General features: G+C 57.7%; 1 protein-coding gene across 9 annotated transcripts in view; it reads right to left on the bottom strand.

The window, feature by feature from the left end:
• The window catches only part of DNM2 (dynamin 2), an 86,588-nt gene that overhangs the window by 6,344 nt on the left and 63,993 nt on the right, over positions 1–16,251 (bottom strand). For 7 of the 9 annotated variants that reach the window (XM_020902402.2, XM_020902401.2, XM_020902395.2 and 4 more), the window contains 6 exons: positions 14,599–14,650; positions 13,614–13,625; positions 9,664–9,777; positions 4,385–4,494; positions 1,535–1,646; positions 684–848 (listed from right to left, as the gene is read on the bottom strand). In XM_020902402.2, the coding sequence (XP_020758061.1) occupies positions 684–848; positions 1,535–1,646; positions 4,385–4,494; positions 9,664–9,777; positions 13,614–13,625; positions 14,599–14,650 (565 nt within the window). The remainder of the gene's footprint in view (positions 1–683; positions 849–1,534; positions 1,647–4,384; positions 4,495–9,663; positions 9,778–13,613; positions 13,626–14,598; positions 14,651–16,251) is intronic. The other 2 variants (XM_020902399.2, XM_020902398.2) reach the window with 1 other exon arrangement.

Raw genomic sequence — 16,251 nt, 5'->3', positions numbered from 1 at the left:
GCTAAGTGCCTAGTGCTGAGCCCAGGGCCTGAGCCGTCCCAGCAGGCCTGCAGCAGGAGACATTAGCGTAGCTATGTTTCACTCAAGAGACGTTGGATGCCCCGAGAGGCTCGGGAGCCTGGGGCAGCAGGTAACGCCCTAGGCTGAAGGCAGGCAGGGCATAGGCCATTAGAGGCCACAGTGGGGACAGACTCAGCCGGGGTTTGAATCCCACCTCTCACCCTTCTGAGTGACTTGGAACAGGTTTCTTAACCTCTCTGGGCCTCTGTTTTCCTGTCTCTAAAATGGGGATGACAGCAGTCCCTTCTCCTAGGGTTACTATAAAGCTAAAAAACTTCGGAGAAAGTGCACACATGTGGTGGTAGCTTCGATGACCCAACTGAGCGGGGGTGTAGGCCAGGTGGCCTGTACCTTCCCATTTCCCAAGATAGGCTAGGGGTCCTGATTGTGATGTTTGAATCAGGTGGTGAGACTCTTAATTTTTTTCTTTGCCTTTATTTTGGCCATGAAGCATGCGAGATCCTAGTTCCCCAGCCAGAAATCGAACCTTTGCCACTGCAGTGGAAGCACGGAGTCCTGATCACTGGACTGCCAGGGAAGTCCCTGTTTTAATTTGGTACAGAGTGTGCTCAGGCCACATCTGGCTGCAGGGTGGGGCGGGCCCCAGAGGGGCGGGCACTCACGTTGTTGATCATGAGGTGCATGATGGTCTTTGGCATGAGGTCACGGATGGACTTGTTGATTATGGCCACGTACGAATCCACCAGGTTGCGAATGGTTTCCACCTGCCGCTCCAACTGCGGGTCCATGGAGAAGGTGTTCTCCTGGGCTCCGTCCTCGTTTTCGGCCTGCAAGGAGGGAGAAGAGGTGGTGAGGTAGTGACCGTGGTCTGAGGCGAGCCTGGGGAGCCCCCCGCTCCTCTGGGAATTGCTTGCCCTCTCCCACCCGCAAATGACTCCCTGGAGCTGGCCCCTGGTGGCTGCATTGGCACTGTGCGGCCCTGCCTGCCCCTGGCCTGAGCTGCTTGGACCTGGGGTGACTGTGGCTCAAGGTGGGCTAGAGACGCTCAGCTGGGGAATGGGACACCACGTGAATGTGGGGCCATGTTCACTCTGCCTCAGGACAGGAAGAGAGAGGATAAAGCAGAGAGGGTCCCGGCCCACGTGCATCCCTGTCCTTGACTTCAGATGGAGAATCTTCTAGGTGCTGATGACAGGACCCCTCCCAGCCCCTTTCTGCTCTGCTTGTTCAAGAGAGCATGGGAGGTCTTCCCTGGTGGTCCAGGGGCTAAGATTCTATGCTCCTAATACAGGGGGTTCAGATTCACTCCCTGGTCAGGGAACTAGATTCCATGTGCTGCAACTAAGACTTGGCACAGCCAAATAAATAAATAAAAATTTAAAAAACAGAGTGAGGGGGTATGGGCCACATGCCTTTAGAGAGTTCTGGCAAACAGCCTGAAACGACCCAGCCTGTGAGATGCTGGCTCCCCTTCTTCTCTCGGGAGGGAGGGGTCAGCTCAGGGTGGTCTCACCTGGTCCTTCTCTGGGTAGACCCCAGCTCGGAGGAATGAGGCCTTCCAGCTGTCCACGTCCTCCTGGGAGTCACAGGCCAGCTCGATCTGCCGCAGGTCCTTGTAGACATTCCTGCAGGGCGAGGGAGAGAGGGAAAGGTCTGTGGTTAACCCTGCCCGGAGCCCAGCGGGTACAAGGAGCTGGCGTGCAGGCTCTGGGGTTGGTCTGACTGACGGGGATTCACCCCTGACCCAGGTGCTCATGACCAGAGGCTCCAGGATGGCAGTGGCCTCTACACCATATTGGCCTGATGGAGGCTTCATGAGTTTATGCCTGTGACACCCAAAACCGTGACGAGAGTAGGGTGTGTGCTCCGTAAGAGCCTGCATCTAGTGGCATCCATGGTGCTCTGTTTGTGAGCTCAGCTACTCCCCTCCTGTATGCTCTCCTGGAGGGCAGTGACTAGAAGTGGGTAGTGACCCATAACACTCTGCCAGTTGCGGAGCTCCCAACAAAGTGTTTCTAGAGAGGTGACTCAGTGTGTGTCACTCAGTCGTGTCCATGGAATTCTCTGGGCAAAAATACTGAAGTGGGTTGCCATTCTCTTCTCCAGGGGATCTTCCCAACACAGCGATTGAACCTGGGTCTCCTGCACTGCAGGTGGATTCTTTACCTTCTGAGCCACCAGGGAAGCCCTGGTAGAAAGACTACCGCATTGTCCAAAAGAAAGTTCTGTGATAGTGGAAACATTTTCTGCCTGTGCTGCCTGACACAGTAGCCATGAATTACAGGTAGTTTCTTTCTGAGCACAAGAAATGGGACCAGGGTGAACAAGAAAGTGATCTTAAGATTTTTTTTTTCCATTGATTTATATTTAAATGCAGTGGCTACTGCATTGGACACAGAAGGTCTAGCACGTGCCCAGATTCTTAGAAGGGAGGTAGAGATGGCCAAGGACAGGACCAAGACTCCCAGTGAAGGCTTGTGAATTGCTGGGCACATGTGGGTCTATGAGCAGAAGGTGCAGAGCCACAAGGCTGGGAGATAAGGGGAAACAGACGGGCACTAACCAGCATTTAAGGACAGTGTTCTCTCTATATAGGGGCCAGGATCCATGCTACATGCATGTCACCCTGTCCCACACGGCAGGTGTGGCTGAGATGGCCAAGCTGTCCCAAAGTCTTCCAGTGAGGTTTGGGTTGGAGATTAGGCACACATGGCCTCACGACAGTCCTTAGGCCAACCGGCAGTCAGTGAGTGGCTGCCCTGAGATTTCCAGGGCATTTCTTTGTTGCTCCTCCTCCTCCTTCCTGCTGCCTGGAACATCATCATGATGGCTGGAGATTAGGCAGCCATCTTGGACAAAGAGGAGGAAAGCTGAGAAATAAGGAGGGCGGCTTGGGTCTGGATGCCTGTGGGCTTGTCCAACCTGCCCTTGATGGTAAAGTCTGAATTTGATTTATATTAAAGAAAACACCAGACTTCTATCTTGTTTCTGCTATTATTGTTCTTTGTTTCTTGAACTCACCCCTCAATATTATGCAATGTCTTCACCCTACTGCATGGAAGATCACAGGACCAGGGAAGTGTGTTGGATGCCTGGCATCTTGCAGCCAGGAACGACTTCCCAGCAGGTCTGTCCTACTGCAGAGTCCAGTTTCTCCCACATACTCTAGGGCTTCTTAGGCATGGGTGGTGGGGAGTGGGAGGAATGTGCCTAAAAGGGCTATAAAAGACTTTGGAGGCAGCTGATGGTCAAAGAGATCTCAGAGCTTTCGGCCATCCCAGAAAGGAGCAGGACGAGCTGTTCTTGCACAAGCCAGGTGGCTCAGGTGGAACTAGTGGGTGTGAATGGGCAGTGGGGAAGGTGGTCCAGGGGCCAGCAGAGAGGAAGCCAGTGCCTGCTGGCCAGTCATGAAGAACAACCAGCCTCTGGCTGACCCCTGGCTTGACGGGGTCCCTGCGTGATGGTGTGAATCTGAGCAGGGGCCCTCCTGGGTCCACGCTCAGCTGTTCCTCCTGCTCTCAGACCCCCTGCCAATTGGGTCTTCTCCCGAGCTGACTAGAAGTGCCTTGGCTTTTGCTAAAGTCACCCATCAGCATCCCTGGGGATGGGTTTACTTAGAGTCTCCTGGGCTGTTCTGTTCTCTGTTACACTGGCCCAGGGATCTTGCCCCCTCTAGACCTGAAACACCACCACAAAGCAGTGAATCCCCAGTTCATATTCCTGCCCAGAGCGCAGTCCTGAACACGTCTCTTATACCTTCCCAGCTGCCTCCCCCACACTCCACGTGGTGTCTCACGGGCCCCCCTCCCTCAGCATCGCCCAAACCCAGCCTCTGACTGGCCCCAAGCCTTTTCTGCCTCTGCCTGCCCCATGTCAGCCAACGACAGCTCCATCCCTGGGCAATGCCTTCTTGTTCTCACACCCACAGGCACTAGGAATTTGGTCCCTCTGTTGGAAGCCATCCCTTCCTCCTCTATGTCCTCAGCCCCACTCGGGTCCAGCCCCACCATTGCCCACCGGGGCCACTGCCGGTGTCTCCTCCCTGGTCTCCCTCCCTCACCCTCGCCGCCTCAGCCTGTTCCCCTCATGACCACTAGGGGGCGCCCGTGAGTACCAGCGCCAGGTCCAATCCCCTGTCTGCTTAGAACCCGCCATGGCCCTGCTCACTTCATTCTCACCTCTCCCCAGAAGGGCCTTCCCTGACCGACCCACAGAAGCACGTTTTTGTTTCTTGACTGACTCCCTTTCTGGACCGTTGAGACCCCAGGTAGGGACTGTTCACAGCAAGCGTTCTGCGGATGCTGCAGAAGGACCGAATGGGGGCCACAGGTCTCCCCGGGACCTGGGTTCCGGGCGGGCTCACCTCTGCTCTGTGTTGAAGATGGCGAAGACGTGCTTGTTGGACATGAAGCCCTTCTCCACGTCACGGATTTTGAGGTTGTCCAGAGGCAGCATGTACTTCTTCTCTTTCTCCTGAGGGAGGAAGGGGAGGGGTCAGCCTTGGCTAGATTCTACCACAAGGACCATGGCCAACATCCAACGCCTCTCATGTGGCTTGCTCTCCCCAGATGAACTTACCTGCCCCATCTCCCCCGCGCTCACCCGACCCAGCCATGCTGGCCTCTGACTCTCTCTGAACATCTTAAGTGGGCTCCTACCCCAGGGCCTTTGCACGTGGAATGCTGCCCTGCACCCTCAACGTCTGCATGGTTCCCTCCTTGACACCTTTGTGCAGAGGGCAAGGCCTGCTCCAACCCCACCCCAAACTCTCCCTCTAATTTTCGCCCTGGTGCTTCTCCTCACAAAACACAGCACACCACATATCTTGCTTATTGACCTAGGTCACTGGGACCACTGAATCCTCAAGGGTGGGGACTCCTGTCTAGTTCACTGCTGACACACAGGGGATGCTGAAAACTGGCCAGTTCTGACTCTCCCCGGATCCCAACCACTAAGTGAACGGAACTGTTAACTCGCCTACAGTTTCACAACAAGCCTGCGAGTGAGTTACCACTATGATCCCATTTTCAAGAGAGACAGACTGAGGCACAGAAGGGCAGGCAGTGGGGGCAGGGGTTGGGCAGAGCTGGAAAGGGAGGCCCCCTAGAGCTGAGGCCTGAGTTCCAAAGCCTGGCTGGCCTTGTTCAGAAAGTGCCTACTGACTGCCAGGCACGGCAGTCCTGCCAGCTACCGAGCAAAGAGCTCAGAAAGGGCGTTTCTCCTGGCCAAAGTTCTGGGCCTGGTGAGTCTCAGGGTTGGGAGTCACACTCCGGAACCCCAGTGATGTCAGCTAGGTACCTACTGTTTGCCCCTGCAAATGCATCATTATTAGTCTTTGTTCGGGGGTGGAGGTGGCAGCATATTAACTGGGTTTTCTACATCAGAAAACCAAAGCACAGTGTCGGGGTCCCCCCAGTTCTCCCCCTACTCCCAACTCACAGCAGCTCTCAAGGGCTGAGGAGACATGCTGTGTCCAACAGCTCATGGAACCCTCTCACATGCCCCTGCTTGGTAAGCAGCATGATCAGAGAGGGCTGCTGGTCGCCCAAGGGCACACAGCAGTGGAGTGGGCCACATGGGACTTCAGAAACCAGGTTCTCCCCACTGCCCTCCTGGCCTTTGACCTCTTGGACATCTTGGAGAATAGAGACCAGCTCCCTCACACTACAGCCGTCCTACCCCTGAACTCCAGAAGGTTATCAGAACAAAGCCCCACAATGATGGCTGCTTCCGAACTCAAGCGGCCACAGTGGTGGTGGGAAAGGGAGCTGGGGGCTCCCCGGTGGGTGGAGGGCCGCCTGGAGTTTCAGGACTACTGAAGGGGCAGGCTTGGTGCGGGGGCTCAGTCCTGACTGGGGTGTTAGGAGAGCAGATGGGCCGGGCCCCGCCCCACTCACTGTCCCTCCTCTGCCTCAGTTTCTTCAGCTGTCCAAGGTGGGTCGGAAGGGCTTCCCTGGCAGTCCAGGGGTTAAGACTCCATGCTTCCAATGCAGGGAGCATGGCTTCAATCCCTAGTCAGGTAACTAAGATCCCACATGCCCTATGGCACAGTAAAAAAAATTATTAACAAATAACTAAAATTAAAAAGGTGGATAGGAGCCTTGGCCTCCTGGTCCAGGGTGAGGGAGGACACTGAAAACTGAGCACATGCCCACCCTGGAGTCAGCGCTTACAAGGCACCACGGGTTTTCGTCTGTCTTCCTGTCTGTCTGTCCCTCTATGCTCCAGGGTCAGTCAGGCCACGGGGCTCCATCAAGAAGGAAGCAGGGCAGTGCTCCTCCAGGCTGAGCCACAGTGAGAGGCAGGAAGAGGAGCCCGGCGGCCAAAGAGGTGAGCGCCCCCCATCCATGCCGCAAGGGGTGTGGGCAGGCCCTCTGACCTCTCGGGGAAGAGCTCTGGGGGCTTCACAAATGGGTGGGGTCCGAGTTCCTGGCCCAGATATTTGTGGAAGAGCCTCTGCTTGCCCCCACCCTATCGTGTCATCACGAGGCAGGAAGCTTTCAGTCGGCCGGCCAGGCCAAGTCACTGAGTCACAGTCCTTTTGGGCCCTGAGCAAGACACCACATCTGGAATTGTTTATAGTGTGATTCCGCCCAGAGCAGGGCGGCCGCCTTCCTGATGCTGCGGGCACGCACACACACACACTCACACACGACACACACACACATCACACAGACACGGAGGCGCGTGTGCACCCCGCCCCCACCCGCAGAGGCCTTCTCCTGCTGGCAGAGGCCTTCTCCTGCTGGCAGAGGCCCTGGTCCCAGACCCTCCCTCCCGGCCCCCACCCCCACCCCCGCCTCCCCCACCGCCTCCCTAGGATTTCCTGAAAACCCACAACTTTCTCCAGATGCTCGCTGGCCCCAGCCGTGCCACGTCAGAAGAGACGAGCAGACGGTCGCAGGCGGGTAGAGGGGTGGCTTCCTCGGAGGTGCCAGAGGCGCGGTGGCCCTGCCGCTGCCCAGGGGGCCCGCGGGATGGATGGACAGCCGGCCCCGCCAACCCAGTGTTCAGACTACCTGTTCAGGGGGCTCTGAATGTGTACAGTAGTCTGCACATTGGTTAGGCTGGGCTCGGGCGAGCAGCGCATCGGGATGGGCCCCCTCCAAACTCGCTGCCACCCCCACAGTGAGGCACACCAGAGGTGAGTGTCATCGCCCACTGCCCTGTTCCCCACAGGGGCGGGGATCTGGACAGAAGATTCTGGAATAAAGAAGGGCTTGGGCGGGGGTGGGGGGAGAGGTGCCAGGAAAAGGCCAAGGGCACCCCGACACTGGCTGGGGGGCTAGGGGCTCTGGCGGAATTGGTCCCCTGTGCCTACCCTCCTGTAACCACCATCTCTTGTTTATTCTTTAAATAAAGTAATCCTGGTGTCTTGCCTCTCTCTGAGGCTTCTCTACAAAGGTGGCCTGACCCCGGGAGTGGCCACTCCGGTGGGGTGGGATTCTCAGGGTCCTTGCTGGGGATCCTAACTTTGGGGAGGGGGAGAGGGCAGGGGACGGACAGACGGAAGGGACTTTGCGCCCGCCCCGCCCCGTCTCAGCCCGCTTTGTGTCTGGGGCGCACACAGGCCTCATTCACAGGACTGCTGGTTCTCATTACCGCCGGCGGGCGCACGACCCTCCTCCCAACACAGCCCTAGCCTCTGCTCTGGGGCCCCCGTGGGAGGGTCGGGGGCTCCCACTTTCAACCCCGAGATGAAGGAGGAATGAAGGGCCCCTCCTGAAGTTAAAAACCGGGCTCGTGATGGTGCCCTGAGGCAAACTGCCAGGCTGGGGTCTCAGCCCAGACGCCCCTCTCCAACTGCCCGAGGTCTGTCACTCCTGCCCTGGGGACCCCCCGAAGCCCAAAGGCGCAAGCCAGCTGACAGCTGATGACAAGGTTTCAGACTCCGGGGGTGGAAAGAGAGGGAAGGAATGTGTACGCGCCGACCCCCACCCCCACTTCACCCCGGCCATCTTGAGGAGCAGATGTGGCCGCGCAGGTTCCCTGAGGACTGCCCGGTCCCGCCCTCCCTCCACAACGCAACCCTGGAAGGCTCCCTGGACATCATATCTCCCCCACCCCAGGGGTGTAGAAACAGCCACCCAGACAGGGTCCCCTCAGGGACTCAGGCCTCCCAAGGCTTCGCAACATTCCAGGAGTCTCAGGCCTCAAGGGGAGTGGGGTGATGATGATCTCTCTCAAACACCTGCCTCTTGTCCAAACTGCTTCCGGTCTGGGCGGTGGGGAACCGTCCAGGTGTGGGGCTGAGGGGCTGAGGGTCAGGGACCCTTCCCCACGCTGTGACACGGGGCCGGTCACTGCTCAGAGCTGCAGTTTCCTTACCTGACAAAAGGAGTGTGAGTATTGACTGAGGAGGAAGGGGAGGAAGAGAATGCCTTCCCCGGGTGACCATGGTGGGCTCCCCTAGCCAGTGAACCTGGCATGGGGCAAGGGCTTCATGAACAAGAGAGGGCTCCCCCACGGGCCCTGGGAGAGCTCAAGTTCTACCTGCCTTCTCTCTGAGCCTGGGTGGAAATACACCCAGTTGGGGTGGGGTCAACCAGCTGCCAGTGAGGCCCAGGCCTGGGGGCGGGGGGGGGGTCCTTCCCAAAACCCCCAAGAGGGGAGAGCCAGGTGGGGCATCTCCAGGGCTCATCAGAGATGCCCGGCCTCTCCTCCAAGGGCACCTTGGAGGCTGTGCCATCCAACATGAGCTAAACAAACAGCAATTGTATGACAAGATTCACGGGCATGTGAGCAGAGTGATCTCAGGGCTGTATGGTGATGGGCATGAGGAAGCCGTCTTGGACCACAGGGAGGAGCTGTGTATTACGGTGGCAACGGGTGAGGTGGAGCCCGGGCCCCAGGCAGCCTCACAGCACAGAGGTGCACGGCTCACAGGGATGTGGAAAAGAAACACACCATCTCTGTAAGTGCCTCCAGCTGGGGCCTCTGTCACAGACCCCAAACGATAGCCACCTAACATCACCTTGATAACAAGGAGCGCCTCTGCACCTCTCCAGGGACAGGAGAAAAACCCAGTGGCCCAGGCCACGGAGCCTGTGTCAGCAGGGGCTGCACTCACTCACAGCCCCGTCCACAGGCCCACAGGCAGTGTGCGACCCGCTCCTGGTGCTATTAGTCCTGCTGCTGTTCCCAGGGGCCTCCCTCATCCTTCTGAGAAGGATGAGCCCATGCGGAATAATCTCAAGGCAGACATGGAATCGAGCACCTCACAGATGCAAGGACCATTCTGCCCCACTTCACAGATGGGAAAACTGAGGCCCAGAGAAGCTAAGGGCCTGGTCGTGAATCTGAGCCCCTGGCCCCAGTCTGTGCCCCATCTGAGAGCCCCCCTTGCCGTGCTGCTGGAGGGTGGGATCAGTTTGGAGCCTGTGGGTAGCTCCCCCTCCCCCACGTCCCTTTTTCTCTCAGGGAGCACAGCCCCTCTCAGGCCTGACCCCACAATGGGTTGTGAGGGGCTGGGATAGGAGGCACAGAGCCTTTTGCACACCCTCCAGACCTGGCCGATACCATCCTAATCACAGGGGCACTCAAGTCGCCTTTTCCGAATCCACAGTAAGTTGAGAGAGCGCCACCCAGAGGCAGGAGGTGTGGACAGCACCCATTGACTGCCCCACCCAGCCAGCCACTCACCTCCTCGTCCTTGTACCAGGACAGTGACTCAGCCGTCAGCACGAACCAGTACTCTTTGGAGCCGCCCTTCATCAGGCTGATGTTGTTGATGGTTAGCCAGCCCCTGCGGATCACCTGGGGAGGATGGAGGGCCAGCCAGGCTCAGCAGCAGACCACAGCCACCACCCAGCCCAGCCTGCCCCCTGCCCCCAGCAAGGCAGAAAAACCAGGCCGCCACGGCAGAGAAACCTCCAGCCCAGAGCCAGGCAACCCAACTCCACTCCGCCTTGCCCCAAGTGCTACCCACTGGAACCAAGGTGGGGCCCTCGATGGACAGACGTGGACTGACTCACAGGCCCTGGGCTGCTGGGGAGCTGGGTCCCTGGGGAACCCCTCTGCCCTTGCGGTTAGATTAAACTAGCACAGGTGGCAAGAGGTACGCTCAGCTAGAAGGAGCCTAGGGGAGGGGGACCCCAGGCTTATGGGTGGGCTGTGTCATGTGTAGGATGAGATGTGACACTGAAGGAATCAGACTTGCCTTGGTGAGACATGGGTACTAGGGACACCCTTGGGCCCTGCCCCTCGCATCCCCCGGAAGGCAGCCGTTGATGGAGAGCTGTAGGGACTGCTGGGCAATGGAACGGTTCTTTCTCTCCTTCTAGGGGCCAACTGGCAGAGGCTGGATGCCGCTGCCCAGCTCACCCAGGCACTCAGCGGGCACAGGGTCCTGCTCTGACCAGGAGGTCAGGCCAGCTCCTGCCCCAGGGCTCTCCTCCCCACAGGCTCTTTCCAGAACACCACGATGAAGGAATGCCTCCACCCAGAGGGCGTGAGCCCAGGGGACCTGCCGGGGACCATGCCCTACGCTCTGCTTCAAGCCATGTGGCCCCACTTTTCTCTGACCGGGACATTCAGGTCCTGGGCTGGAAGAACCCCCTGTGGGGCTCCCCTCCGGCTGCAGCTGTCACCTGAGCAGGGGGCAGAACCCAGGCCTGTGTGAGGGACTCACCTGACAGCTAAAGGCAGGCGGCTAGCCTGGGGTGTGTGGGGGGGCACACTCGCGTGTTCTCTGGGCCACGGAGGCACTTGTGGGCTGAAGCCCCCCGCCACTCTGGACTGGGGGCCCTGTGGCAGTGGGAAGCATGAGCGGGGGCGGGCGAGGAGGCCTGAGGCCGAGGCAGCGACGAACGGCTAAGCTGCAGGGAGGCGCGCTGCAAGCGGCCGGGGCCGGCTGGGATGAGTGAGCACTGGGCCCCCCAGGGCGGGGTGAGGCTGTCTCTGGGGCTCCCACGCCTCCCCAGTGGATGGATCTCAAGAGGGCCTTCATCCTGTCTACTCTGCCCTGTCCCCAGGCCCACCACATTGTCACAGGGCCACCTGGAAGTGAGCTCTGAGCCTCAGGGGCCATGAAGGCAGAGGTGGCCGCAGAGATATCCCTGCCTAGGCTGTGACCCGTGGGACGCCACCTGGAAGCCCTTGCTAAGGCCCAGGATTTAGACTATTCTCTCCCTAGGATAACGAGACAGCACCTGCGAGGCTTGTGGCCGCCAGGGAGCAGGCAGAGACTGTCAGCCCCGACAAGGTCATGGGTTCCTTCCTGGCAACAAGCTGACAGACAGCCTGGTTTGCCCAGGAGGCCCCTGGCTGAGCACTAACAGTCCCAGGGACGCCCTCAGGCCCAGGCAAGGTGGGACCGCAGTTCTCCAGACTCAGGCCTCCAGTCAAGGCCATCCCACACAGGACCCAGGAGGGAACCCCTGCACCTGGCAAACACATCCAGCTCCAGTTACGAGGGGGTCTGTCCACGACAATCCTCTCTCCCCAGGGGGAGTGTAAGGCCTGTCTTGTCTTAGCCCAGGCCCAGAGTGGGTGCTTCTAAACTTCACCCACTGACTGATAGGTGGGGGGGAGATGAGGGCAGAGGCCGTGCTTGCTGGGTGCTCCCCAGAGGAGACACCCTCACATGGCGAGACCCCTGTACGCCCAGGCCCAGCCTTGTCCCCAAGGGGGCAGATGGGCCCCTCTCCCTCTGTGGTCTGGCTTGCCTGCCTCCACCCTCGGTCAGCTGAGGTCAGAGTCGGCAGATGGGGCCCTTGACCAGCTCCGGGGCACGTGGCAAGGGGTGTGGCCATGTTGGGAATGGCATACCGAGAGCCTCGGGATCTGGAGAAGCACTGCACCCCCAAGTCCCTCTGCCCTCAAGCCACCCTGAGAGCTGCTCATGCAGGAGCCCAAGAGGACTCAGAGACAAAAACTCTACCCCATGGGGAGGAGCAAGCTGCTGGTGGCAGACATAAGCGCTGAGTCTAGAGCAAGAAGGGGCGATCGGGCCTTCTCATCCAAGTGATGTGTGCTGAAGGGACTGGGCTCAGAAAAAGGAGGGGGGCAGGACTAGGGTCAGCTGGGGAGACAGAGAGGCAGGCGGGCTTCCCATGCTCTAGGACGCAGGCATGCTAGGGGCAGGAGGAAAGGTTGCTGGGGGGGCATGGGCAGCAGGCAAGCAGGGCAGCGGAGCCCACCTCCTCCCAGGTTAGAGGTCTGGGCGGGGAGGAGAATCGTGGCTGGGAGATCCAGGTGCCACAGCCAGGCACAGGGCAGAGCTGGGCTTCATGGCCGGGGGTGTGGGATCCAGTGGGAAAAGAATGACTAAACCTCTTAGGGTGTGGGTGTGGGGAGAAACATGGCCCTGGTCTGTCTGGAGGGAGGAAATCATTCAAGTTCAAGGGGGACTGGGACGGGGGGGCTGTGACACATGGGAAAAGCAGGAACCAAGGGTCCAAGGACGATCCATTCCTCCTGTGGCCGCACCAGCCATGCCAAGCTTTGGGGTCTTTCTGGATCTTCCAGACCCTGGTACAGGGTTAGCTCAGCTACTTGAAAGACCCTGGGATCACCAGCGGGGCAGCCGTAGGGCCTGCTCAGTGTGGTGGGAGAGTAGCCAGGAAAAGGAAGGATCAGTGGGGGCTGTTGGCCCAAGCCATGATCTCCAGGGTGGAGAGCTGCCTAAAGGGCAGGCACCTTGAAAAGAGCTCAGCTCTCAGATGTGAGCAGTGTCTGCTCACTGCTGGTCAGGGCTGGGCCACACACAGACAGGAGGTGATACCTAAAACAGGGATGGCAAACGCCACTCACCAATCCATGGGTGGCACTTTGGGCACAGGGGGAAAGGATACTAGGATCAATTAGTGATGTCTACTATCAGCAAAGAGACGGGGGCAAGAGGAACAGCCTAATCAGTTATCATATCTGCTGTGGAGGTGGGAGGAGATTGGCAGCATCCAAGAGAGAGTACCCCAACCGATTAGCCATGTCTGTCATGGGGACGGGAGGGGTGTCATGTGCAAAGCTATCACATGGAGAAAGAAAAAAATTCCTTAACTAGTTCGACACATCTGTCACATGCTTTGCAAAAAAAAAAAAAAAAGGCCAGGATTGATTAGTGATGTCTGCCAGGGGCACATTAGAGGGGAGAGGCAGGAGGGAAAGAGTGCCGGACCGATTAGTAATATCTGCCTTGAGTGCAGGAGGGGGACATTTCTGCAGGGTATTGTCTGGAAACAAAGCAGTGGCAGTGGCAAGAACAGGCTCTCTAGCAGGGCTTGAACAAAATCTTCCCTGGCCAGAGGTGTGATGGGAGGAAGGCCTGGGGTGTTAGCTGAGTATCTGCCATCCCTGACCTACAGGAAAGGAGGAAAATGTGTCCAGAATGGGCTGGAGGGGTGGGTGCTGGAGGCAGGCAGTGGGCAGGTTAGTGTCTGTGTGAGTCAGCTCACGCCCAGGGCAACACAAAGTCTGGCATGCAGTGGCCATGGCAGGGGATTTTTTTTTTTTTTTTTTTTTAGGTTAGCTGGATTTTTAGTGGTTCTGTTATTTGGGTGGGGGGCGGGGGGGGGCGGAATATTATGGGGTGGCAGCATCTCCACCACTACCAGGTTCTCTAACATTTGCTACCACACTAAGTGAGTACTTACCAAGATCTCCCCCTTTGAAAATGCAAAGTTAGGGTTGTGGGTAAATCAAAGAAGAGCAGGTGGAAGAAAAGAGACATAAGGGACGTGAGGGGATGGAGAAAAAGCAGGAAAAGCACAAAAACGAGGAGAGAGAAGAGCAAGGGGAGAGAAAACAGCAAAAGAAAAAAAAATTACATGCTATTAATTATATTCATGGTGTTAATATTTAATTCATTATCATCTCCCGAAACGAAAAAGCAACAACATATGAATTACCTACAGCAAGCGCAAAAAAAATCATGCAGTGGTTACATCCCTTCTTTCTTTCCAGGGGGCTCCGTCATCTTGTGCGATGAACAGCAGCACCCACACTCCCACCCCCACCCGATGTGGAGAAGGCAGGGGACACTGGCAGAAATTTTTGCAAAGATGATGTGTTTTCTTAAGCAGGGGGAAAAAAGGGGGGGAAGGCATCTAATACTGGCATATATAAAGCTGTCCTTATTTCACAAGGCCTCTGGTTAGAGTATGACATCAAGGTAGAGAATCTCTTAAACAGTTCTGGGTTCCCCCAGATATGAGGCTGAAAGCACCTCCAGGTGCTCCAGAACTGCTGATCACAGCCAGCTTCCCTGCCCACTCCTGGCCCTCTCCCATGACCTCCAAGTCTCTGGGGCTGGGACAGGAACCCAATTTTCCTGTGGACACCAGGGGGACTGGGTGGCCTCTCTCCTTGGTGTCAAGTTCTAGCCATGGCCTTGGATGGCAGATAGGGCCTTATGCATGTGAGCAGTTTGCCCCCAGACCCTGCCAGAGCTGCACTCAAAGATCCATTTCCCAAATTATCAAAACCTAAGTGGACTTGAGAGGCTGGGAGTGGGGTGGGGTGGGGTGGGGGGTTCTGGCGGGACAGGCTCTGAGCCAGGCGCCATCGCTGGGCTTGGTTGTCCTTTAGTGCCCTCCCGCCCTCAAGGGAGGAGGTGCAGGCCACAGTGGGGTAGGCTACCTGATTGGGGACGGCTCTCTTCTTATTCAGCTGTGTGCTCCTCTGCTGGGCGCTGAAATCAAAAAAACAGAGAGGGTTTACGCAGCAGGACGCCCAGAGGGATGAGGAGCAAGAGGGACAAGAGGCAAAAGGCCCCTGTGGCCCCGGTAGGGTTCTCTCCCTAAAGGAGGCCAAGGGACAAGCTCTAGATAGAGGCAGAAAGAAACCCCCTGCATACAAAGGGCTGCCCAAGGAAAGAGTGCAGGCTTGTGGAATGAACAAGAACATGCAGCCAGTTAAACCATGACTTCTCAGCCCAGACCTTGGCCACTCTTGAGAGTGCCAGCTATTTCTAAAAGTCACTGGGTCCTGGAGCCTCCAAGAGGGGCTATGGGAGGCTGGATTCCCGGGTGGCTGGGAGGTAGCCATGCTGGCTTCAAAATACTTTCAATGTTTGAGGGTCAAACTTGAGGCTTCTTCCTGCTTTCTCCTCCTATTTCTGACCCAGCACCAGGTCATGAAAAGCTCTAGCACAGGGCCACCCAGCCTAGGAGATCAGACTATGATTCAATACATTTACTACTGATACAATGACTTTTTCTCTGGGCCCTATTTTAAGTGTTTAGAGGGCATTGAGAAAGCACCCCAGAACTTCTAAGCACAGGAAGGTTGATCAGTGGTGTCTGAAGACACAAAGCTAAGCCATTCAGGGTCTGCGTGCTGCTGAGGTCCCAGATATGCTACTTCCTGAGGGATTCCTGGGTCTCACCCATGCTTGGCAGGCCCCTTGGCTGCCTTTCTCAATTGCCTTCACCCAGTCAGAGATTTGCCACTGCCTCAGTGTGTGTGCATGCGTGCATGTGTGCACAGGAGTGTCATGGGGCAAGTCCAAAGTCTTCCCCTTGGCCTGCAGGCTCTCCTGGCAATGAGGCCTTGGGCTCCTCGTTCTCAGTCATCCTTCCCCATCTTTACTGCTCTCTGCCTCCCTCCATCCCCATCACCTGGCTGTCATGATTTCTTTGGGATGGTCTCCTCTCCCACAGCCCCTCCACTTGCCCTCCTTTCCACATCTCATCCTCCTATGATAACTGGCTCAACAGTGTGGACTCTGAAAGGGCAAGGCCCAAGTCCGGCTTGTTCGCTGTCCGAGTCCAAAGGCCCGCACAGCGCTCCATGGCTATTCCCGGAGCCCCTGAGACATCCCACCCAGGGCTGGGGCCTGGGCCGGGAGGAGCCTGGCACCCCGGGCCCCACCCCCAGCCAGGTCGGCCCCCGTTCACACACCAGGGAAAAGGCACACAGCAGGCAATACCCACCCGGTCACCAGCTGCTCAGTATAGTAACAGCTGGGGGAGGTGGGAAGGCCCAGGAATCCAGAGGAAAGAGTGAAGTGGTCAAAGGAAAAACACGAGAGATTGTGAGAAGGAACTGCAGATGAAGTGTGAGAAGCAGAGACGTCAAGGTGAGAGCAGCAACCCGAAGAGGGGGACTGGCGTTTTCAGCCCCACCTGAGGGGCAGCCCCCCGGCCAGGGCCCCCAGTTCTCCCCCAGCAGGGACAGTGCAGCGGGGGACCCTCAGCTCATCTGGGCTGGGGGACCACCTTCTGATAATGCCCCCAGTTCACTCATCCACTCGTTCATTCATTCATCCCACCACCGACCACGTGCCCACAA

Source organism: Odocoileus virginianus, chromosome 3 (assembly GCF_023699985.2).
Source record: "Odocoileus virginianus isolate 20LAN1187 ecotype Illinois chromosome 3, Ovbor_1.2, whole genome shotgun sequence".
Taxonomy (NCBI): domain Eukaryota; kingdom Metazoa; phylum Chordata; class Mammalia; order Artiodactyla; family Cervidae; genus Odocoileus; species Odocoileus virginianus.
The sequence above is the reverse complement of the archived record's forward strand: the minus strand, read 5'-3'. Positions and strand labels throughout refer to the sequence as shown.